Source organism: Wolffia australiana, chromosome 18 (assembly GCF_029677425.1).
Source record: "Wolffia australiana isolate 7733 chromosome 18, ASM2967742v1".
NCBI lineage: Eukaryota > Viridiplantae > Streptophyta > Magnoliopsida > Alismatales > Araceae > Wolffia > Wolffia australiana.
In genome coordinates this window covers 6,465,745-6,490,750 of record NC_135852.1, presented here as the reverse complement: position 1 = coordinate 6,490,750, position 25,006 = coordinate 6,465,745, and the positions used below count along the sequence as shown (strand labels likewise).

The following is a 25,006-nucleotide window of genomic DNA, read 5'->3' as shown; positions in this document are numbered from 1 at the left end:
ATCCATCAATCCTTGATAAATAACATGCCCAAAAACAAGAATAGATTGATGGATGGTTGATATCAGTGAAAACATGATAGAAATATGGTTGATAAATAGATGGATCGACATATAGACTGCAAGAGATGGACAACAGAAAGCGTGAAAAAAGAATGATGGTTAGATGGCGTCAAGAATGGTGGATGAACTGATCGTGTTACTCAGGCGTTACCGATAATACAAGGGAAAACAGAGTTTGCTAGGTACACCTGGATGGACGGATTGGGGATTGGGTGATGGACAGTGATAAATAGGAGTGACGGATACAAAAGCAGACAAAGATAGGTTGGCAAATATATGCAATGATTGATAAATAGAAAGACGGTTTGATCATGAGAAATAGATGGATTGATTTTATAGATAGATTAACAGGAGCACATATCAGAAGATTTAATGGATGGGCCATGATAAACAGATGGACTGATATGTAAATAGGTATACATATATAGTAATTGATTGAGAAATACAGGAGTCGAGAGTGACACATAGATGAAGTGATAGACAAACAGAAATAGATAGACATATAGAGAGACAAGTAAAAAAGTAGATACAGCGATAAATAGACAGATAAATACATACAAGGAGTGAATTGGCAAACTAAAATAGATACATGGGGTGATAGATAGTCGAGTATACAAACAGAAGAAGATTGAATGATAGATGGAGCAATAGATAAGAATGATAGCTTGATAGGATGAAAACAGAGAGAAAGAAGATACCTCGTCTGAGTAGAGAGGAGAGATTGATTTGACGCGAGAGATGACATCGTCAACATTCGCATTGACCTTATGCTGAAAGTCAGCTGGGTTGATGATTCCGGGCCCCAATGCAGCAGAGGGCAGGCCGAGCGGGCGGCGCCATGACCACGACAGTAGCTCATCACGGAAGAACATCCCCAGTTGGTACCATATGTGATTGCTTTGCTGACCCACCATCAAACCAAGCTCCACATTAGCAAAAATAAAATATTTTCAATTTTATAGAGAATAATACCTTGGATGACACGATGGCCTGGGCGGCAGCACACATGGCGGAGACGATCAGCCCCTCCACCCCGAAGTGTGAGAAAAAGGCCTGCATGTTCCGTGTCAGTCGGAACGGCACAGGCTCGTTGAACTCAATCATCCCGTTTGCATCGTATGCTGCTTCACCCACACATAAAGTTAAATAGATAAATAAACAAAACACCACACATCAAGCTCAGGTTTGCCGAAGTAAACATTAATTAAATGATTAAAAATGTGAAGGGTCAGATTTTTCAGGTAATGGGAGAGTACAAGAAGGGCCATGCATTCGTCATCATCAACGTCATTGACCCTCCTTGATGTGGATGATGACACTGAACAAATCTAGGTTGGTAAACGATGACATTGGCGAGCTTACAATTGATATTGCTGAAGGCAACCTGTTGACAATATCCATCAATCTCCGCCATCAACTTAGTAAAATTCTAGTTGAAAAAGGCAACCTGGTCAATGTCATCATAGCCAACTGACATAGTTGACGATGCTGAAGGAAATTTTAGTCATAAATGGTTGACAGTGAATATGTCATTGATAACATTAACGTTGATGGTGTCATCGCCAAACTGTCAACCAATGTCATTGCCTATCCATCTATCTATCCATCAAGGAGAGGTACGCACCAGGATGGAAGTCGGTCTGGAAGATCTTGCCAGTGTTCTTGGCAAAGAGGGTCTTGTTGGGGGAGCGACCACCAATCTGAAGCATGTAGGAGACAAAGCAGGAGAGGGCAAGCTGGACGGAGAACTGCTTCTTGAAGGCCCAGAGATGGTTGCCGTTAGACAGGATCTTGTACATGTACTGAGAGAAGACACTGTCCAACACCAGCGTCTTCGTTATCTCATTATAAGCCTGTAATCGCAGATCAATCACGCCTTCCGCCGACACCTGCCCTGTTATCGCCTGGTTCAGCTGCTCCTTGAACCGCGTTATAGGCAAGTCAGCCTCTCTGTTGTGCCTGGCACAGTTTATCTCGTAGACCTCCAGAAGCGTGCTGTACATCAGATCGTCTTCCACCATCCTCACCTAAGGGAAAGAAAAACAACACATAATTATGAAAGTTTTGAAAAAATAAGTTCTGGGTTATTGTAGAGGGTTTACCTGGGACCAGACAGGGATGATGATGGGGGTGTGGATGCAGAGGTTTCGGTGGCGGGACTCCTTATGCTTGTCAAACATTTTGTTCAGCACACGGAAGATCTGAAGGATGCGTTCGTCGCTTCTTGCATTGGGGGTGAGTGAGGTCTGAACTATGAAGTGAGACTGAGAGCCATCTGATCCGATCAGAGTCAGCCGCCGGAAGCTGCTCCCATGCCGTCGCACAATGGGCACATCTGGCCCCACCCTGTCCAGTTTGATTGTGTGATCTGGCGGAACTTCCTGGTCGGTGAAGTACTGGCCGGGGATCTCGACGTCGACAACGTGGAAGTCACGGAGGGACTTGCTCTCATCCTCAAGTTTAAGGACAGGGGGGAAGCGGTCCTCCACGTTACTCTGGAGGATGTTCTTCCAGTGCTTGAGCCGCTCAGTGAGCTCAGAGAGAGTGGCGGGAAAGGTGGAAGTGCTCTCAGGGTCGAGATCTGATTCAAAGTCTTGCTTGTACTCCCGCACAAAGTCTACGTGCTTGTTGACCGCGTCGGCAGAGAAGCAGGCCTTGCACACCCCTGAGAGCTCCTTCTTCAGAGACTGTGGCACCTCTGCCACAGTTGCCGTTGGGTACTTGTAGCACCGGTGGAGCAGCGCATTGACCACTGCCAGCAGCCTCTCCTCCGGCAGAGTTACGAATCTTGACCCGATCTCTGATAGTAGTGCCTCAAGTTCATTTGCCATGTTTGTATGCTTGTTCCGGAGAGCTTCCATGATGTCCTTGGCGGCTTCAAAGGCACCAGCGGCCGAAGCCACGTATCCCAAGGCAGGCCCGCGCCTTAAGCCACTCTGGGCGCCATCAGAGGAAGACGATGAGGCATTTTGAATGGATGGTTCATGGTGGGGAGCACCACCACCTCCAACACCTTCTGCAGTTGCCGGCTTCTCCGATTCCAGCCCGCCATCATGGGAAGTGGAACCAGTCTGCAACCCAGGTTGCTGACCAGGCTCTCCAGTGCCTCGCCCGGTTTGCTGCATGCGCTGCGCCATGGCCAGGCTCCTCCCAAGCTCTGACTTGTTCGTTATATCCCGCCTCTCCATTAAATATGTGCGCAACCAGTAATATAATGCCTGAAAATGTAGTTATAACTTAGAAAATGTAACAAAGAAAAAACAGATAACCATTAACTTTTTCCCCCTTGCCTGGGGGTAGATCGCAGCAATTTTGAGAAGGACGAGCTTGGCGTGAGGAGCTTCGGTTCTCTGCAATGATAAGAGAAGCTGAGGAATCCAAGAGAGCCAGACCCAGTGTGGGATCTGGTCCATGTACTTGTCGAAGGCTCTCCCAACTGGCTCATTTGGCGTATCAAAGCTGAGGAGGTAAAGAACCCGGGCAAGATGGCTTCTGGCATTGGAGACCCCACACTTGATGCCTTGGAGGAAACAGCTCACCGCATACTCCAGCCACACCTCCTCCCCCATTTCCCTGTAAACCAGGTCGCAGTAGTTTCCCCAGCTGACCCACCCTTTAGGCAAGTTCTTGAAGAGGGTAATTGCGTGGGAGTAAGCCATGTTGGCATTCTCAGAATCGTTCATCTTAGCCAAGAAGTCACCCTTCAGGCGAAAGATCTCGGCTTTGTTCTTCACAGGGAAGTACTCGAGATTTGTGCTATTGATCAAGTTCATACCGCTGGTCAGCTCTCCTTTCATCTCCAAGTAAGCCTTCGCCTGCTCTCTAATCTTCACAAATGCCTCCTGTACTTCCATCGTAGAGTGCCCATACATTTTTTCGAGAATGGACACACAGACTTCCTGAAGGCCCTGTTTGCGAGCAATACGAGCCAACTTATTGACATTCCAAGCCTTGTCACGGTACCCAAGGTGGTGCAACTGTGGATTAGTGGAAGCAAAGTCCTTGAAATTATCAATAACCACGTTGTAGATCTCGTTTCTCCATTGCAGCAAGTCGCACCACACCGAGAGATTGTCCCACTCGTTAGGGGTTCTCAACCGCCATGTCTCAAGTATATCTTTCAACTCCACATAGCTGTTATGAACTGTTGCTCCTGAAGCTGCAGGACTGCCCGAGTGGGATGACTGTTTGTTACCATTAGCGATGTCAACAAGTATCCTAGAAGACTCTTGTACTTCAACCAACTGCTGGAACTGCTGCAAGAGCGGGGTCCTCGACTGTACAGACATGTCTGGCAGCTGCCACCAACGCTCGAGGGCTAGCTCCAACCCTCTCCCTACAACAGTTTCAGCCTCTGTTGAGCCACTGCTCGGGCTCTTGTCGTGGAGTGCAAAAAACGCTTGGATGAGACGAAGCTTGGGGGTTTCTTCTACTTGGGCCTTGGAGATCACGTCTTTAAGGCCCGCCCAATCTGGAATCTTCCACAGACAGTCGAGAAGGATCTCGTAGTTCTCCACATTCTTCCCAAAGTCTGCCAACGCATCCCACTGACTCAGCTGGCTGGCACAGTAGAGCCAGTGCTCTTCCCAGAGGCACATCTCCGCCTTGGGCACTGCGTTGTTGTAAGTGCCCTGGGTTGCTTTGATCATGGCCTGGTAGAAGAGATCCTGCGCCTGCTGCCAGTACCCATGCTGAACCAATGAGAGACCAGCACGTGTCTCTGCAGTGATTGACCTCTTCTTCCAGAGCCCGCACCTCATGTCTTCTTCATTAAGGAGCCGGTAGAGCTCAGCCAGGGACTCGCAGCACTTAGTGTCATTGGTGAACCACATGACATGGTTCTCCAACAAGGAGAGAGAGATGCTCCAGGAGTTGTAGGTTTTGCCAATGTACTTGATCAAATCGCTGGGCATGCGAGGTTGAGGGTGGCTGAGATGAAGGCCTTCTATGAGGGCTTGCACGACATTGGGCCGGCTGGCTTGCTGCTTCTTGTGGTAGTCCTTAGACAATAGGGCTATCATGGGCTTGGCGAGCTGAGTTTGTTCTTCCTTCTGCAAAGTTACCCAGACGATTGGAAACACTAAAACCCACAAATGGTAGGCGACATTTGCATCCGTGTGTGCCAGTTCTCTCAGTGGAACTATAAGGTCGGATACCTGGAGGAAACCAAAGTATAGATGTGGATCAGGTAATGCGGACAGTTTGCTGAAAGTAATGTAGGGTTTGGCATGTCAAATTAAGGTAGTACGGTCAAATTCAACTATGACAGTGTTAACTTCAACTATCCATAGGTTAAATTTTCCGTCATACATTGGATCCAACTATACTAGTTGGCATTAAAGCAATGACAGATTGGTTATCCCTACGTATCAGGTGATGTGATACGTTAATGTCAATTGACTGTTCGAGTCATTGACATCATGAACCGTTCAAACTCTAAGAAAATTTCTGTTAACGTCATCATAACTGGCAACTAGGCCAGGTGACATTGACAGAGGTTGATGATTTGTCACTAGAATTTTACCAATTAGTCTGCTGATGTCAACTGTCACCCCATCATGACAACATCTACCGCCATCATCAACCACCCTAAAATATATCAACCTCAATGAGTGTGGACGATGTTGAAGATAAGTCCCAGACTCTAATAATCCATGCCATTTTGATTCACATATTTTTTTGAGAATCTTGCCTTGTCAGCAACCTTTCGCACAACTTCATCAACATCAAGGGCACTCATCAAAGTCGACGATGGCCAATGACGGTGATGGTCGACGACTACTAAACCCTTCATAAAAAGTGTGAATTTCACCTGAAGTCTTCCCATTTCATTTAAAAACTGTGTGTGTTTGGAGATAAGTGTTTCGAAGGCCATCACATCCTCTTCGGACCGGTCAGGAGCCTCCGAAACAGTCTGCTGTGCTGCAGATGAGGGTGATATGAGAGGAGGAATGCGAGCAGAGGTAGGGGCCAAATTGATGGGCTCGTCCTCCACTAGAATGGCAAGCAGCAGATCAAGTCCCTGCTTCAACCAGAAACAATCGCTCACAGCTTCCCAATCCTGCTGCTGAATGATGAACTGAAGACGCACAAACAGTGTCTTGTCAATAGCATCGTGGTATAACAAGAAGAAACGCTGCCTCATTTCTGGATCCTTGGCCCGTAACCCAAGCATGAACTGCCTCTCCACCTTCTCAAAGGCTTCATGGCGAAGGACCGGTGGATACCTGTCAAGAATGAAAAAAATAAGCTGCAATTCAACCAAGTATGAACAAAGTCGCTTACCTGTTCGAGTCAGCACACACTCCATAAAGAAGCTGCAGGAATTTTCCGTCCCACTCTTCCCCAGCGCTCGAGGAAAAGCTCTGGCGTTCGACCTGAGAGAGCTTCTGCAAGTAGGCGATGGTCTCTTTCTGGGTAAGAGTTGGGTTTGACAAAGATTGCGCAGTTGACTTAGAACCATCTTCAATCCATAGTTTTATGGAGTCGAGTATGGTCAAAAGAATGCTGTGATCGGTGCTTTTTTCTGAAAGCAGAGCGTGCAGTATTTGACTCATCGACCTTTTGGAATCAGGGGATTGCATTACCCTTCCACTGATGAGTTTTAGACAGGATTTCATGTTGGAGACAACAGAGGCAGAGTCCGAGGCAGCTTGAGATCTTACCAAAGTATCTACTTCAGGTTTTTGACCCTGAAAAAGTGCAAAACCAATAACTCAAATGATAAATAGACAGGGAAAATTATTTCTACATCAGGGCTCTGGGATTCGGTCAGATAGAGACAGAATATTTCCCGATCAAAGATTTTATTGACCACATAAGTCGACCCTGCTTGGGGCCAATGGGCCAATCCAATCAATGGGCTCAATTTGATCGAATGGTTCGTTTGACAGAACAGATATGTCCGTCCAATCAGAAGTGGCCATGAGCCACTACCAGGTCCAGATTGCATCAGATCATATTGAGCCAAACCTAATGAAGTATTCGATTGTTCCAACAGATCTGATCGCAATAGATCAATCACATGGACCACATCTTGACCGGATCCAATGGGCCAATTAGACCAGTCCAATGTCCGATCCAATCAATCCGATCTAATCTCCAAGCCCTATTCTCCCTTTACAAATGTGATCTAAGGGTCTTGTAATCGGGTAGCCATTATAAAAATTGCAGCTCGGAACTCATTTTCAAGAAGAAACAAAGCATCTAAAGGTTTATTACTCAGGGCTAATGAAAATCAAACGAAAATCCAATAATTAAATAAGATACGAGGAAAGAAGAGCATAAATGAAAAGTCCCACCTGTCTGACATGGGAACCGGACGATGGTCCCATGTCCCGCATCAGACGCTGAAGGACGCGAACAAATGGAACTATGAATGGATCGATGAAATTGGGCTGCACTTCTGCCAAGCTCTTCACAACAAAGAGTATAAAGTTTATAACCGCATTAGCAGAGGTAACTTCAAGAGATATTTGAGGTGCAGTCACTGCAGCGAGATGCTTCTGTATAAGATCTTCGATCCTTTGATAAAGAACTTTAACATCCTGAGGCGTGTCACTGGAGTCGAGAGGGAAGGCACTGAAGACCATTTTTAATAACGAGCACAGAGACTTCCCGGCGTCCAACATTTTGCTGTTGAAGCAGGGTTCGAGTATCTACACAGGTACATTTCAAGAACATTGAATTACTCGGTCAAAGTTGTGCAAAGGAGTTCTGACAAAAACAGGGGAAAAACGTGCCTGGGCGATGTGATTTATATTGTTGCGGATAAAAAGCTGTGGCTGCTTCTCCAGTGCCCTGTTCATCACATCCAGACCTTGCGCTAGAGCTGCAGCAGGGTCCCTCGACTGAGATGGCTGCATACTTCCCAGTATCTTCTCCAAATAGTTGAATTTAACATTTGCATTGGGCCAAACCTCCAGAGCAGTTGAAAGTAGTTCCAGCGCATTATTATACATCGCTATGGATTCCTTATCTTTGAGCTCTATAACCAAAGAGACCTGGGCAGTTGATGAAAAGATAATTCGACTTCAACTTATAAATGAACGGGAAAGCTGACAATGACAACTGACTGAGAGAAAATTGCTATTTTCAGTTAGACCCACAATAAATCAGCAACATGTCTATTCAATCAAGTAGAACTACAAATATGGAAAGGCCAGGGCCATTTCTTACCAAATGGCAAGAGTATCAGTTTAAGATAAGTCAGATTTCATGGAAGATAAGAGGTAGGACCACCATCGAAGGGGACAAGAATGCATGTAGTGTGACATCGAACGTTGGCAATGCACGTTATGAGACAGACGATGAGAAAACCATATGAGCCAAAAATTCATCGTTTTAGATAAAATTAACGAGCAAATAAACAAACCTATGAGCCAAAAAATCGTATAGGATTTAGAAGAAACTGATTGTATAACGATGTTCAGCATAAAGAAAATAAACAAACAAAATGTGCTATAAATCACTATTAGGTTCTAGTTCAGCAAAACACAGTTTCAAGACCCAAAATTATCACAACGCGGTTTCAAGGGCTAAACACAAAATAAACAACAACGAAGTATTGGTAAATGAGAAAATAAAACAAAAATTTTTAAAGAAACCCACTCTGATGAGAAAGTTTATAATCATTTCCTCCATTGCAGCGTTGGGTTTGTACTCCTCATCCACATGACCAGTAGAACCTGGAGTTTCAATGTTGCTGATAGACGACCCGCCAGGGGACATGATGCATAGAGACTGCAAACCCGGCTCAACCTTCACTCGTTTGGTAAGTTCATCAGGAAAAGAAGAAACATCAGAAGGACGCTTTGGATCAGAAACGACCGAAGCAGAGCTGTAAACATCAGCAACTAGGGCATGTCCTTCTCTATCGGGCATAGTTTTTGCCTCGCTCTGCCTCTGCTTTTCCCAGGAAACAACCAATCCAGCGAGTTTGATTGCAAGCCTCCTATTTTCCGTGGTGTTAGTAAAGGGTAGCCCAAGTCGACTAAGAGAGTTCACCATTTGGGGAACAAATTGAGCTCTACAGCTGTAGAAGAGGTCTGAATGGCGTACGATGAGCTGGAATATATGAATTAAATTGGGTATCGAGTGACCTTCTTCAACGAGGATCTTCTTTGTGTAGCGAATCCAAATAGGCACGCGAGAATCTCCCGGAGGAAGTCTTCTTGGCAGCGCCGGCATTAGTATGTCAAGAGCCTGCCGGACGAGCATCCTATTTTCTGGTTGACAAGTTCTCAAAAGAGCGATAAATACCTTTGAGAAAAAGGCAAAGTGTTAGTACAAGATTAAAGAGTAAATCAAACTAAAGTGTCCCTACATCCACCTCCAAGAAAATTATTAATTATTACACTGCCGAGTCAAAAATTAAATGAATTATGTCAAAAAAGGGATCCTCATAATTTATTTATTTTTTTCTGTTCCAGCTTAACAAGGAACTGGAACAGAACAATGAAAAGAAGAATAAAATTAAAGAAAGGAAAAGGGAAAAGGAAAAATTAAGATTAATGTCTCTTTGTTCCGAGAGAAGTACAGAGATGTTGCAACTCAGCAGCTAGACAAAAATATAGGACGACTGTAAACGTAAATCTTAGTTGTAATCAGGTGAATACCTGAAGAATAATTTTTTCAGGAGCCTGATATGCCTCCAGAAAGTGACAGACGTTAACAAACGCCCACTGTTTGCTGGAATTATCTTCTCGTTTGAGATGGTTCCAACCAAACTTAATTAGTTCCTTGCGATGATGAACGAGATCACTTTGTAGATGTTTAAGGAGTAGCGTAGCAAGCTGTAAAAGTTCGACTCGCATTGGCTCATCATATTCCGCACTAATCTGCAACATAAAGAACTAATGCCCATTGACAAGCTGACAGAAAAATATATATAAATCAAAAAAATCGAACATCTCTGTAGACAACCTCTTCGGGGGGATCAAGAAGCTTCTCCACTATGGTTTTCAGAATTGCAGGATCGACGACATCAGATTTCATATTTTTCTGAAATGCATCACTTAGCATCGGAAGAATCAGTATTTGCATAGAGACAACTAACTGATCTTGCCCCAACAGTTTTGATTGGAAAAGATTCAGAAAGTGCAAGAGAATTGTCTTCCTTAAGTTTGGAGCATAACCGCAAGCAACCTGAAAAAATTGTACACAACACATGGATGCAGAAACAGAGAAAGTAATTTATTTCCCGATAAAATATGACAGATGAAGTTAACTATGGCGGCACCAATATGCCAAGAAACACCAACATGAATTGAATTTTAGTTTTCAATAACAGCAAGGAACCTTCGCTGACAGTTCCTTCTGTGTTAGGACAAACGAACGATAACGCAATCCATTGACTTTTCTTTGTGCATGTACATCGCAAATCATATATTGAGGTTATGTCTCCTAGCTTTATGGAGAATGAGACAACTAAGTTTGGATACTGCCAGGGAAAGAAATAAAGTAAATTATCAACTACTGAGGAAACAAATAATTTTTCAATCAGACGTTAAGAAAAATATGGATATAGTAGGAAGCCTAAAATGACTAGAGTCGGTAAATATTACAAAATCGATACAATAAAATTTGTAATCATTCGAATTTACAAAATTGGACAGAATATTAAAGAAAATCAAATTGTGTTCTACCAACCTCAATTATAACTCAAGAGCAAAGTGCGCTAACAAAATAAATTCACAAAATGTAACCAAAATCATAATTCGAATTCATCAATTAAAAGATGATTAACTATTAATAAGCTCATCAAAAGAATGAAACTAGACAAGTGAAGTAATAGTCACCAGATAAATATTTTTCTTTTTTGAATTACCAGCTTAATATTTGGTACAATGGGCAATTAGCTTATAACGTGAAACAATTTTGATCAAAAATTAAGATTGATATCCAACATTTCCATTACGGATTGTATGTCACTGTAAGGGTTTAAATCGATACTAATACTCTGAACAGTTAAAACAAGTAAAAGAGTTCTCTAAATGAACGACAGGATTAGTCAATCCTAGATAGAAAAAGAGTGAGCACTAAACTCTCAAAGAGGCATACCTCTGTTGTATAAAATCCCTTAAGGAAATCATAATCTATACATGTGCGGTGGAGAAAAATCGAAAGCATATCAAATAGGACGCCAACTTCAGACTTGTCATGGCGCAGGTAATTCAGGAAGCATTTAACAAGCCATTTGCTTTCTTTTACCTGTGAACATTAAAAAGAAATATGTACCAGAGGATCAGAGGAAATAAAAGTTAATGGAAGCGAAATCCAAAAGAAGCAAAAAGATTCATGTCAAAAATCAATCGGCATGTGTTCCCAATCTCCAATCCACAACAGGTAGATTTATAGGACATACACAAACACATACTTCACAAGCGGTACATTTATCGAATTCAAAATGAATTCGACCATGGAAATGCTCCAAGTCCATTGATTTTAGCAATTAAAACTAGGATATTCAATGTAGCAAGAAAATCATGACTGTAGGAAACAACAGGTACTTAAAATAGACGCCGATTGACATATTAAGAAGTCAAATTTAAGCAATTAACTTCACAAAGAGAAGAACTTTCCCACATTTATACTCAAAGATCATGTGAGTAAGAGATGGTATGCACTCACTTGTACCAAACTTAACTCTTGCTCATTCTGCAGGCGAGCTATTCTTCCAGGTGACTTCCAAATAAAAACCAGTGCGTCAAAAACTATTCTGTTATGATGCAACCACTCTGGCATCAACTTAACCAACGAACAGATAAGGCTGAGTCCATGAAAATAAGAAATTGAACCAGAGCCTTGGGTGGCCTGTTGAGACTCAAAGCCTTCAGATATTGTTCCAAGAGATTCCTCCTGCGACGAAGAGCCACCCTGAACAACAGATGCGTCGACTGTACGAGAGAATTCTGGAAATGCTTTCTCCAGAATCTTGGTTGGTGACTTTGCAAGCTCCTCCCGGAGTGGTTCACCAGCATCAGAACGTATAATATCAATGAACCTAAACTCAAAGCAATATAGTATTTATATCATTAGTAAGGACGACGAAAAGGAAATGATTAATTGATAAGAGTAGATTGTCAAATTAAAAATACATCCTCACCGTCTGAAATATTTAGGCAGATTCAACCGAGAAAGAAAGTAGTCGACAGCGTCCGTTGCATATCTATTTAAAAACTTTGTAAGTGGAAGGATATAGGGGCTGTTTATTTCACTGTATAGCTGTCCAGGTGGAAGAGCTCCTTCAAGGTCAATTGTTATAGTGACGAGATCATCTAGAAACTTGCCAGCCGCCGGGGGGAGCAGGTGAAAAAGCTCTATCATTGCTGCATGAAGAAGAAAATAATCTATAACATCTCGAAACGCAGGGGACACACAAAAAAATGATTACCTGCAGCAACCTTAGGCTCATCCCCAACCTTCCAAGATTTCTGACTCTGAGCTAATTTTTCTGGTTCTAACCATTTTTTTAAGTGGTCCAGAAGCTTGGCACCAAGGGTTACATTGAACCAGTTAGATAGAAGTTCAAGAAGACGTGCTAAGCCTTGCAGCAGTGGCATAGTAAGGCTCTTTGTATGGGCTAAGTTAACTAGAATAGGCCGAAGACTATTTTGTAACAATTCCTTGGGCATTCTTTGCTGCTGAATAACCTGCTAAACAAGAAGATTTCAGCTTGCAACTAAAATGAACATTTCATGAAAAGAATATGGATGGAACCTGATAAATCAGGAACCTCACAGGACACTTCAATCAAGGAACTCGATAAACATTAGAGAGGAAACGCTGGTAATTCTAAGGGGTTCACTGGAATTGGTTGCTGAGAAAAACGACAGGAGAGGGTCGAAGACAGCCGCAGGGAAGTCTTGAGAGAGAAGCGACTTATGTGGGGTTTTACGGTTACGGAAAAACCTAACGCACAGTTAACTTTTCTGAGTTGGCCCTAAAATAGCTCCATCATTTCCCCGTTAATTCATTGGATAATGGAATAGACCAACCACCCATCAGTCTCTTATTGTCCCCGGAAAATAATTCCAATCACAAATTAACTATCCAAATAGTCCTAAATCAAGAAGTATTCTAAATACTTATGCCATTTCATATCGGGGGAATTTCCCCCTCACAGAAAGATAGGCGTATGCTACCTCATCCCACCCTCCCACGTCCATTAAACTGTATTTACCCACAAATGAAAGAATTCGCAATCAAAATTCTTAGAAAGAAAGTCAAGATTGACCGGAGAGCTACTTACCACGCGAAGTCCTTCCTTTGCAACGGCAACAATTTCAGGGGTGCGGCAAGTCAAAGACTTAAAAAACATAGAAATTACTTTTGCACGAAGGTCTGCATGATTAGGCGTTTTGAAGTCCGCCCAGACCATTGCCGTGCAGAGGAGTTGAATACAAGCCGTACGAAGTTTGTTAAGCGTTGTCACAACCTTTGGATTTATAAACTTAACGACCCAAACTGTCTCATCTGCATCTGCTATCTGTAGGGCATCTTGCAAAAAGCTCACCAACTCTGGAGTCAACTTAAGCAACGGAGGTCGCAAGGCCAGGCAGAAGTTCATCGCTGTGACAGTCCCAACCTGACATTATATCATAACGATGTAACTATATACATTTCAGAAAAATAAACATGATATTCACAACTCCAACAGATATTATGAGTAAACGTAAAAGAAAAGATACCTGTTGCTCAATGTTTTTCAAGCGTAAAGGACGCATTATGAGAGGCTGAAGCAAAGGCTGGTACAATGGCTCAAGCAGCTCAGACACTTCACTGCCAGTCCGATTGGCCAGAAAGGAGAGGCAAGACTGGACATTTTTCCTCACAGAAATCGACGCATTAGGATTAAATAGCTCAGACGCAAGAAATTCAACAACGCCTTGAAAATTTTGCCGTCGGAACTCATTAATTGCCTCGTCAGCATTATCCACCACCCGAAGAACATGATTAAGAACCTGACTGGTCTCTTCCTGCTCCTTATTGGCGTGAGAGGGAAGTCTTTTAAGAACATAAACAAGGGCGCGAACTATCCTCACCAAAAACACACAAATGGTTTCAACAGGAACTTTGTTAACAAGGGCTCCGAGTCCCATAACACCACCAATTTGAGCTTGCCATGTACAACCATAACAGCAATGTAACAGACGAGGCAAAAGCTGTTCAAAAACAGGGATCCTGAGCCCAGGTTGCAAATAAGACACATTCAAAGAAGGACTGGAAACCATCAAGGGATTACTGGAAAGTCCTTTAGGGTTGACTGCGCCAGAGTGCTTGGAGCGCACAAGAAGAATAATAGTTTCAACAAACAAATTGAGGGCTCGAAGAGAGGCGTTTGCATGTTGTCTGTTGTCACCGGCCAGGACTTCCACCAGAGCATCCAAAAATATCAATGGATCTAACTCTTTAAGGTTGAAACTCATAGTTGTTCTTGGCCTTGAACTAGGGTAATTACTTGGTCCAAAAGTTGATGAACCAAGCTGTTGTTGAACATTTGTCCCCGACGCATTCACAATAGGACCATCAACATGAAATATCATGGCAAAATGATGACAGACATTTTCTAAAAAATCATCGTTTGGGGTGGCAAGATCTGCTTCGGCACTTGCAGCAATAACAGTCATCAAAAGAGTCTTGAAGACGGTTTTTTCAGCCATAAGCTGAGTCTTTGTCTTCACTCCTAAGTCAAGCTGCCAAATAAAAAAATTAAGAAAAAGTAGATTCTAGAAGTAGCTATAAATATTGTTTCATTAGTATTTTGTAGCGCTCATCAGAAAGACAAGAGTAAATAAATCATGGACGTTTTAACTCCCCACGTTCCTGTAAGCAGATACTGAACCTCTAGCAATTTAAAACATAGCGTTGTGGGTACACGGATTCAAGACAGGAAAATAGAAGTCCTTAACAAATAACTTTTATATGATAAAAGTTCTGAAATTTGGCAACATAGATCTATAATTGCTAATATTCATTAATATTTTTTATGAAGAAATTAATACTCATTAACAATAAGTTAAAGAGAAAAGAAATGATTAATGTTCGTGTGACACAGCCAAGCACATCACATCAGTATAAATCTCTCATTAACTGGTTCCCCAATGGTCTTAGAACCATCGTAGAGACAAAAGGGTTCTCCAGCTTACAAATCGTCCTAAGAATCATCTTTGGACGAATATCTGACAGTTCAGAGAACATTTACGAAAGCATATCCTCAAAAGGAAGGAAATTTTATTGCACATGTGGCGCAAAAGGAATCGGAGAAAAAACTCATAAAAAAATACAAATATCCAAGGTTGTTTCCTATATAAAATCACCACGTGCAAAGATCTAGCCATAGTGGCAACACTGAAAATACCAGACTATCTCACCGTAAAAAAGGACTAAAGAAATTTATTTGTTGGGACAGATCCGATAATTTATTTCAATGGTACAAAATATACGCCCAGGATTTTCACTCCAATTTGGAGCGGACTAATCTAACTATTGAGCAAAACAAGAGACAAATATCAATCCACATTTTTTTGAAGAAAAATATCAATACATATTTACTCCTACAGAAGAATAGAGAGGAACAGAGGGACAGCTAAAAATAACTCTCATTACATGCATGCTGACCTAGAGGAATAGCTGCGCAAAAAGGAAACTTAAAAGAACAAAAAACAGCAACCCATAAAAGGCAGGGACTATAACATACCTTCATGGAAGGTCCATCAGTACGACGCCGCGCAGGATCCACCGCAGATAACAACAATGAACCTAGATGTCTTGGATTCGCACTCTCCCCAGGGATATTAATAGATAAATTTAAAAGGGAAACAAGGCAAACTCGAACAAATCTCAGTGCCTGCTTCCTGTAAAATGGATCTACACTACCATTGTTCAGCATGACCGTCGCGACAGCTAAGTGTATGCAACGATCTAGAGGGACTAAGAAGGGTGTTGATGGCTCAAAAGTAAGAATCAAACGAAGCCCATGCTCAGGATTCTCCTTGCAGTCCAGAGAAAGGGGTTCCTTCAGAAATCGCCTGTTTCGGCCTCCCAATTTTCCAAGTAGCTGAAGAGATTTTGCCCCCCAAGGGTACGGAGGTGGCCTTAAGTGCGACCATAAGGCTAGAATAACCTCAGACATGACATTGGCCATATTGGGTTCCAAAAAGTCAGGATTCAAGCTATCAACCCAATATTCCAGTGTTCTTAGGCCCAAGCTTACAAGATCATCGTTCCCTTTCAAAGCATAAACTAGAGGCCTGTGCAGACGCGGAAGATGAGGAAGCAATGAACTCAAGCGGGCAGGTAATGTCAAGCAGAGTTCCAGAACAAGGTCTCTCATATCGTCCCCGTTTGGTCCTTCAAGCATAGCTAATAGCATATTGAGACAGGGTTGCAATAATGAAACTAGATCTCTCAGAAGGCTGTCAAATTTCCCTCCACTAAGCGCTCGGAACATGTTCCTGAGTAGTTGCATATATCCCAAAGGATTATCCACTTCCATTGCATTCCTCATGCAAACTTCCATAATAACAGCAACGTGAGGCTGAAGGATACGCTCACATTCAGCTGAAGCTTTACTGACTGCAATGAATACAAAACGAAACAATTGCAGTACGAGTTTAGCTGAAGGAGTGTCGGGTTGCTTTAGAGTATCAAGTTTGCTGCTGACAAGGAAATTGACCAAAACGTCAGCAAAGGGCCTTAGAACCTTTGGAACTTGAGAGAGGGCAGAAAAAATATGAAGCAGCTGAGTACTGGTGCACATGCATTCGAAAAGATGAGGCATACAGAGCGAGAACATATCCATTAAATCACGAGGCTCCATTATGGTTAATATCTGAGAGAAATGTTGTATCATTTCTCTCTCCTCATTCTTTTCCTTGAAGACAGCTAAGCAATGAACACCGTTCTTTAAGACACCAGAGGCTTTCCTTACCTGTGAAAAGTTATCTCGTTGAAGTCTTCAGAGTGTTACCAACACGATGAAAGGAATAAAAATTGATATTCAATTGGAAATACCTCATCTTCCCTCATGCCCTTAAATATTTGAGGCATGCCTGAACTAGAGGGAGATGCCGGCACTTGTGAATGCATACCCTGAGATAAAGAATGTTTTATAAAGAAAGATTGCAATGTCATGAAGACTGCTTAAGAGTATGAGTGTGAAGAGAGAGAGAGAGTGGAGAGGAGAGATGACCTGAGATCTTGGAATATTAGCATTGGTAATGCTCCAAACTATCGTTTTCATTCCTGAAAAATGTAATGCGACGTAAATAGTCAATCGACACGAAAAAGTCACAGTGGCTGAGATGGAAAAACCGATATCAAGGATAGAAATGATGAGAAAGCGTAAACTTCTTGGAGACCAGAGCTATAAACAAAAATTATTTTTTTTAATAAATCAAAAAATGTCGTAGAATCAATCATGTTTAATTTCTGGCAGACTACAGCGCAAAAAAAAATGGTCTTTGATGTCGTAGAAACGAATATAACATAAATAAAGGTCTTAAATTGACTCACAGTCCAAAGAAAATGCTCGCTGCCCTCGTCATGGAGAAAAAAGCAAGCTAATTAAAGGGGGAAAGCCACAATAACTCAAAAATGATTTCCAAATAGGCTGACTCACAATGTGAAATGAAATGCATGCTAAGAATAAAGTCGACTCATTAGACTAGGCAAAGCAAACAGAACACAAGATCATTTCATTTTCTTTTGAAAAATGATTTAAGGCAGTCACCTGACAAAGAGGTAACATATGATAATTTCATGACATCACATAGCCTCAAGCTTACTCCCTTCACTTAGAAGCTTAGATTTCTTAGTTTGCAGAACAGCAATCGACGCATGCCATGATAGTGGGAGCCGGATGGTTATAAACATGTTCATGATAAAGCTCCAATGATTGAATCCAACAATCTACCAGGATAATTTGTAGATTTAAATTCCGTTTCTTACCCATGACAAGAGTTCTAACAAGATGCCTGCAGTCACTGAGTTCCTTGACATATTCAGGAGGCGAGGAGTGGCTCATTATTGACTGCGGGAAACAAGGATAGAATGGTTGAGCATGAGGACAAATAGAAATGAAAAGCTGTATGGATGAAATGCAACAGGGTCTGCGAAAGAAGTTTAACTTGCAATCCATTAACTTTTAACACCGAACAGAAGACATAATATAGATCAAGAAACCGATGAAATGTAAATTCATAAATAAACAAGAAGCTTTATCGCATAGTCCTGGGTAGAAGAAAATAGCACATACAGCATCCTCTCTCAGAGATGGATGACAAGAGTCGATCATTGAAATTCAATGCAGTCGAAATGAAATGGATAAAAGTATCTCTCAGAAATTTTGATGGCCAATCGCGAGATTGACTGAACAAAGGTGCAGATTTAAAAACTTTGATACATAACCGAGAAAAGATTTAAGTCAATGCCCAGACATAATAGCCTTGAATTTTTCTGAAACGTCATGGACGGACAGAATATGGGTATATGATTATCACTGATGTTCTACAAATAACTCAAAAGATGGATATTGACGGACATCATTATTATCATTTTTTTCACTATTAGCAGACTTAAAAGAGAATGTGGGCATATAATATCATTAATATAATCATAAACGGCACTAGAGGATGGATCCAAGTTTGCAGAAATCGCTAAGCACCTGGTTACAGTGCATTTCTCAGGAAGGAACGAGACATAATTCGGAAATGTCTGACATAAGCTTAAGATAATGTTGACGTTCTTTTGAAAACTTCCAGCTCTAAAAAACGTCTGACATCCCTACTAAAAGATCATCAAAACATGTCCAGGATTATATGATAAAGAATTGTCTCTTGGGAAGATTAGCCCTATGTTTCTTTTAAACGACAATCCAATTGATTTCCTCAACAACTTAAAGACAGAATGTAATCAAGTGAAACGAGTAGAATTGACTTCTTATGATCTAGATACACTGTTAATTAGAGCTTATGCAAGGAGGTTTATTTGGAAAGCGAGTATTCCTATTTCTTTTGACAGTATGACTCTGGAGATATAATAAAGGTAGTTATTCATGCCAATGAAATCATTTACGAAAAAAAAAAATGCGAAACTTTAATTGACATCAGAAAGGTCTCGGAGCAATGATATAGAAGACACAGGCTATGAAATACGTAGTACACTGAACGAAAATTAACTGAGATATTAGATCAAAAAGAAAGGGGACGTCAACATACTAATAAGAAAAAAACACAAGAGACACAACAGTTGAAGTCAAGGAACCACAAAAGCAAGAAATGTTTTCCGCATAACTTCATAAAGAGTTTCTTCAGAAAAAAAACTTCATAGAGAGGGACTTGGAGATAGACCTCAAGAGTTGCCTTAGGGGGAGCATATTGATCCTTTACTGCCTCAGCGCCTTCAAGCAACTGATTCAATCATAGGAAGATAATATAAATAGATAACAAAGAATGCACAATATTAAAAATATTGAGGACAACATCAAGGGTACAAATTAATGCTTTAATGAAAGCTAAATAAAGATGGTCTTTGTTGAATGTACGGGCATAATAAGCCCAAAAATACTGTAAAATGTATAGGGTCTAAAATAAAGGCCCATTTTGTACTATCGGGTCCATATGGCCCATTACCCAATTTGTTATTACAAATCGGGTAAGTGATAACGGCTAGTTAAAGACTAGCCGTTCTAACTAGCCATTACTAACGGCTAGTTATTACCCTATAAAAGGGTTGCAATTTGTACTGTTTTTACCTGAATATATTTTACTATTTCTCTCTCTCTCTCTCAGCTTCAGAAGAATTGTCATGGTATCAGAGCAGGCTTGTGATCGCCTGTGATTGTTGGAAACTGAAGCTCAAAGGCCGCTGCTAAGGAGAAGTTCATCCCACGGGAGGATCTTCTTCTAGATTGTTGGAGCTAAAGTCCACATTATAAGAAGTCTTTTTCGCTGGTTTTATGGCAGACGAAGCTGCAAAGATTTCTTCTCAGGTGGTGTCATCAGGCCATCAGATTCTGTTCGCCGATAGATGGCTCACTCAATTTCCAGTGATTGCCAAATGCAATATATTCAACGGAAACAATCTCCTGTTATGGGAGAGGGATATCCAGGCAGTATTGAAGCCCCGGAAACTCACTCATCATCTCTCAGAAGATCGTCCGTGTGAGACTCATCCAAGTTATCCAAAATGGATAACAGAGGAGGAGTTTATTTTTGCATGGATGCTAGATTCTATTGCATCCGAGCAGTTAACCAGTCTCTCTTATTATGGAACAGCGAAGTCATTGTGGGAAGCAATCCATCGAAGCCATTCTAAAAAGAATGACAAGACAAAGATCATTGAGCTTATTGTAAAGCCTACACTCTCAAGCAAGGAGATATGGATGTCCTAACTCAAACAAGCTGAGGGATATTCATAATGAGTTGGATCACTGCAGACCACCATCTACAGACCCAGTTGCCAGAGCCCATGAAGCTACAAATCGACTGTGTCAGTTCTTACAAGGGCTCAGACCTGAGTTCGAGATAATCAGGAGTCAATTATACAACAGGGAGGAAGAGCCCACGTTCGACCAGGCAGTGTCCACAGCCATGCAAGAAGAGAGTCGTCTGAATGCAACTCGTGGAGTCATTGAGAATACAGCCTATGTTACAAAAAACCAGCATTCTGCTGGCACTACTGTTACCGAAAAAGTCAACCGAGATGAATTGGTGTGCAACTACAGCAAGAAAAAGGGCCATATCAAAGATAAATGCTGGAAGCTCCATGGAAAGCCTCCACACATTGCCAGAGCCTACCTAGCCCAACAAGGAGCAATCAATTCAGATAATCTTCCTTCAGCCCAGGACCTCCATAAGATGATCCAGGAATTCCAGAATTTGAAGTCAATCATCTCTGGTGGTGCTGTCATTGGATCAACATCCATGGCTAATACAGGTAAAGGGGAAATACTTACTCATATTACTTTGTTTACTAGGAATCCAGAAAAAGCCTGGATCCTAGACTCAGGAGCAACAGAGCATATGTCATCTAGAAGAGAAATCTTTATAACATATGAGAAGATTGCTCCTGGAAAACATGTTCAAACTGCTGATGGCACACTACTTCCAGTAGTTGGCATTGGTAGTCTGAACATCCAACCCATTGGTGAAATAACTAATGTGTTACATGTCCCAAAATTATTTGTAAGTCTAGTTTCAGTACAACACCTTGCAAAGATGAGGGAGTATAATATACTATTTGACAATTTGGATGCCTATTTATGACATAAGGACCTCGGTTGGAAGATCGGACTAGCTAAAGTTCAACAAGGACTCTACTATCTACCTTGGACGTTGCCTAGCACCCTGATAAGCGATGAACCCAAGGTGGCAGCAATATCATCTCAAGCCTCTATTATGGAGATCCATCAAAGAATGGGTCATCCTTCTTTTCATCTTCTGAAACACATGTACCCATACCTGTTTAAGGATATTTTGGTGGAACATATTATTTGTGAAGCTTGTCAATTAGGAAAATTCAAAAGGGTTTCCTATCCATCAAGTAACACCAGAATGACCAGACCATTCCAAAACATCCATTGTGATGTATGGGGACCATCCCCTCAACTAGACATACTAGGACATCGATATTTTCTAGTATGTACAGATGATTACAGTCGATACAGTTGGGTATTCTTACTCAAAAATAAGACTGAAGTTACTAAGAACCTGAAAGGACTGTGTAATCTTATCAGAAGACAATTTGGTGACCCAGTCCAAGTATTTAGAACTGACAATGCCAAGGATTTCCTTAACAACGAGCTTATGGAATTCTTCAGATCTGAGGGAATAAGATATGAAACCTCATGTCCTTATACACCACAACAAAATTGGTCTTGCTGAAAGAAAATTAGGGGATATTGTTGACAAGGGGAGAACTCTCCTCATACATGGAAACGTCCCTACAAACCTATGGGGATTTGCAGTAATGACAGCCACTCATCTTATAAATAGACTACCATCTAGAGTTTTAGCATTCAAAAGCCCTTTAGAATTGCTAGAAACACACTACCCAACTGTGAAATTGAAAACTGGTTTACCTGTCAAAATATTTGGATGTGTTGGATATGCATACAACCATACATATAAACAGAATAAATGGTCTACAAAAGGCCTGAAGTGTGTATTTGTTGGATATTCTGTTACTAAAAAGGGATACGAGATGTATCACCCTATTACTCGAAAACATATGGTCACCAAGGATGTAGTATCTCATTTACTTACTAGTGAGAATGATAATCTCACTACCGAAGATAATCTTTCTGAACATGGACCAGATACTATACCTATATCTATTCGTTTGGTCGATTTACATACGGAAGAAAATGAAAATACCAGTGATGACTTAGGCATCTCCAGTAGAACAGATGAAACAATGGAAAACTCAGAAGTCTTACATCTAATATCCCCATGCCCAAAATACTATCAGAGAAAAAAAAAGAAAGGAATAAAGAAGTCACGGACATGGGTGAAGGGGGAGAAGTTTTTAATAAAGGGGGAGTGATCTCTGGAGATGAAGAAAGAGTCACTGATAATGGAGGAAATGATTGGCCGATTGCACTAAGGAAGGGAACTAGAAATTGTTGTGAAACCAATGCCTTATCCAATGGTTAATTATCTAAACTACCAGAAGGTGTCGCCTAGATACAAGGTTTTTCTTACCAAAATCCAAGATATTCCTATCCCAAAATCTCCACAGGAAGCTATGAAAGATGTCAGATGGAAAGAAGCAATGGACGAGGAAATGAAGGCACTAATACAGAACAATACCTGGGAACTTGTGGAACAACCCAAGGATAAAAGAACTGTTGGTTGTAGATGGGTATTTACACTCAAATGTAGATCAGTCGGTAGTCTAGAAAGATATAAGGCTCGACCTGTAGCTAGAGGGTACACTCAAACTTATGGAATTGACTATCAGGAGACATTTGCTCCAGTAGCAAAGATCAACACCATCTGAATCTTACTATCATTGGCAGTCAACCTGGATTGGCCTCCAAACCAGTACGATATAAAAAATGCTTTTCTTCATGGCTACTTAAAAGAAGAGATCTACATGGATGTTCCACCAGGCTATGAAGAAAAAATAAATCAAGGAAAGGTATGCAGACTTTGAAAAGCTTTGTATGGATTAAAGCAATCACCTAGAGCATGGTTTGGAAGATTCACCCAAACCATGAAGAATCTTGGATACAAACAATGTAATGGTGAACACACTATGTTTTTTAAAGAGATGTCTCAAGGACTGATAACAATTTTGATAGTATATGTAGATGATATTATAATTACAGGGAATAATCTAGAAGAAATTAAAAGTCTCGAACAACACTTAGCTAAGAATTTTCGAGTCAAACAATTGGGGCCTCTAAAGTATATCTTAGGAATAGAATTTGCAAGCTCAACTGAAGGAATTTTAATGACACAGCAAAAATATATCTTGGAACTTCTAGAAGAAACAAAGCATATAAATTGCCATACAAATGAAACACCGATTGAAGTTAATCATAAATTAACTATCTATGAGGATGAACCTAGGGTAGATATTAACTCATATCAAAGTATTGTTGGAAAACTCTTATATCTGACAGACCAGATGTCTGTCACCAGACCAGACCAGCGTTTGCTTCCTGTTGTATGACCTGGTTATGCCGCAAGTAGCTCTACTGGAATAAACACTCCGCGGTAGTTGTGATCTTCAGAATCAGACAATTGTAGCACGTAGTTCCACTCGGTCTAGAAGTATAGGAACAAAACATCCAGAAACATAATTCAATCCAAAGAGAATAACGAGAAGGAATAAGAACTTGATATGATTCCGTTGAAAGTTTATGAAAGAAGGAGAAAGAAAGTAGCGACAGGCAGTGAGCCAGCTGGCACTCACCTGTCAAAATAACCACCTTTCTTGAAAGGTAGTTAGTTAGGAAATAAAGAAGCAGTATAAATAAAGGGGGGGAACAAGAAAAAGGGACACGGAGTATCTGGGCCTTTCTTGAGCGGGAATTCTGGAGGAGCTGGAGGCTGCGTTCGGCTAGGGGCTCTCCTGGGATCCGAGGTTGAAGAGAAGCTTGGAGACGACGGCGTGGCTCTTCTTGCAAGACAAGGAGATACAGCGAGCACCTTCTGTAAGCCCTATTTACCACATTTCTTTACCAATTCGATACAGTAGTGTATCAGAACACTCCAACGAGTCTTAGAGAAATTGAACTAGAAGACTGGATATCCGCAGGCGAGACCAGATCGTTTCCCTCCTTGCGATGGCGATGGAACGAGCTAAATTGGCCCTTCCTCCCCGAGAGAATCTCCCCGTAACTAACTCTGTAAAAAAATGCACCCCTCTGCTTCTGCTGTCCCCGCTTTATTCTCTTCGGCTCCCGGTAGTACTCATTCCGTTGAGCGCTCGTACTCCACGCTGTCACGTGACGTGGCTTCTCCCTTCCGTTGTTTGAATTGACAAGTCCTGGGGAGGACTGTATCATTGCTGCCATCCCCGAAGATCACTTGGTCCCTAAGTGGAAAGCTAGGAAATTGGCGCTTGATGACGTCGACATCTTCCCATGTAGCCTCAAATTTTGACCAGAATTCGCATGCCATTTCTTGTAAAACTGTAGGACAAAACACATTCCGAGAATTCCTGCCATTCCAAATCATCAGAGAGGTTAGTAGGAATATCCATCGCTTGTTGACTTTCACCGAGAGCACGACGTAGCTTGGAGACATGGAAAACCGGGTGTAGTTTTACTCCTTATGGTAATTGTAATTTAAAAGCCACCGGCCCTATTTTCTTTAGTATTTTATACTGACCCAAATACTTGGATGACAATTTCTCTGAAGGGCGTTAAGCTAGAGATCTCATACGATAAGGGTGAATCTTTAGATACACTAAATCTCCTTCCTCAAAGTGC

The 25,006-nt window shown here is 41.5% G+C and overlaps 1 protein-coding gene across 2 annotated transcripts in view; it reads right to left on the bottom strand.

Moving 5' to 3' along the window:
• The window catches only part of LOC144715268 (Phosphatidylinositol 3- and 4-kinase family protein with FAT domain-containing protein), a 49,047-nt gene that overhangs the window by 387 nt on the left and 23,654 nt on the right, over positions 1–25,006 (bottom strand). The window contains exons 9-31 of one of the 2 annotated variants that reach the window (XM_078590201.1): positions 19,413–19,472; positions 18,013–18,094; positions 17,255–17,307; positions 17,077–17,154; positions 15,761–16,993; positions 13,752–14,756; positions 13,313–13,648; positions 12,455–12,716; positions 12,167–12,389; positions 11,692–12,064; positions 11,122–11,271; positions 9,985–10,206; positions 9,678–9,899; positions 8,671–9,321; positions 7,803–8,063; positions 7,362–7,718; positions 6,346–6,752; positions 5,873–6,287; positions 3,351–5,216; positions 2,163–3,278; positions 1,685–2,087; positions 1,033–1,181; positions 759–962 (exon numbers count right to left, since the gene is read on the bottom strand). In XM_078590201.1, coding sequence (XP_078446327.1) covers positions 759–962; positions 1,033–1,181; positions 1,685–2,087; positions 2,163–3,278; positions 3,351–5,216; positions 5,873–6,287; positions 6,346–6,752; positions 7,362–7,718; positions 7,803–8,063; positions 8,671–9,321; positions 9,678–9,899; positions 9,985–10,206; positions 11,122–11,271; positions 11,692–12,064; positions 12,167–12,389; positions 12,455–12,716; positions 13,313–13,648; positions 13,752–14,756; positions 15,761–16,993; positions 17,077–17,154; positions 17,255–17,307; positions 18,013–18,094; positions 19,413–19,472 — 10,128 coding nt within the window. The remainder of the gene's footprint in view (positions 1–758; positions 963–1,032; positions 1,182–1,684; positions 2,088–2,162; positions 3,279–3,350; positions 5,217–5,872; positions 6,288–6,345; positions 6,753–7,361; positions 7,719–7,802; positions 8,064–8,670; positions 9,322–9,677; positions 9,900–9,984; positions 10,207–11,121; positions 11,272–11,691; positions 12,065–12,166; positions 12,390–12,454; positions 12,717–13,312; positions 13,649–13,751; positions 14,757–15,760; positions 16,994–17,076; positions 17,155–17,254; positions 17,308–18,012; positions 18,095–19,412; positions 19,473–25,006) is intronic. The other variant, XM_078590202.1, reaches the window with a different exon arrangement.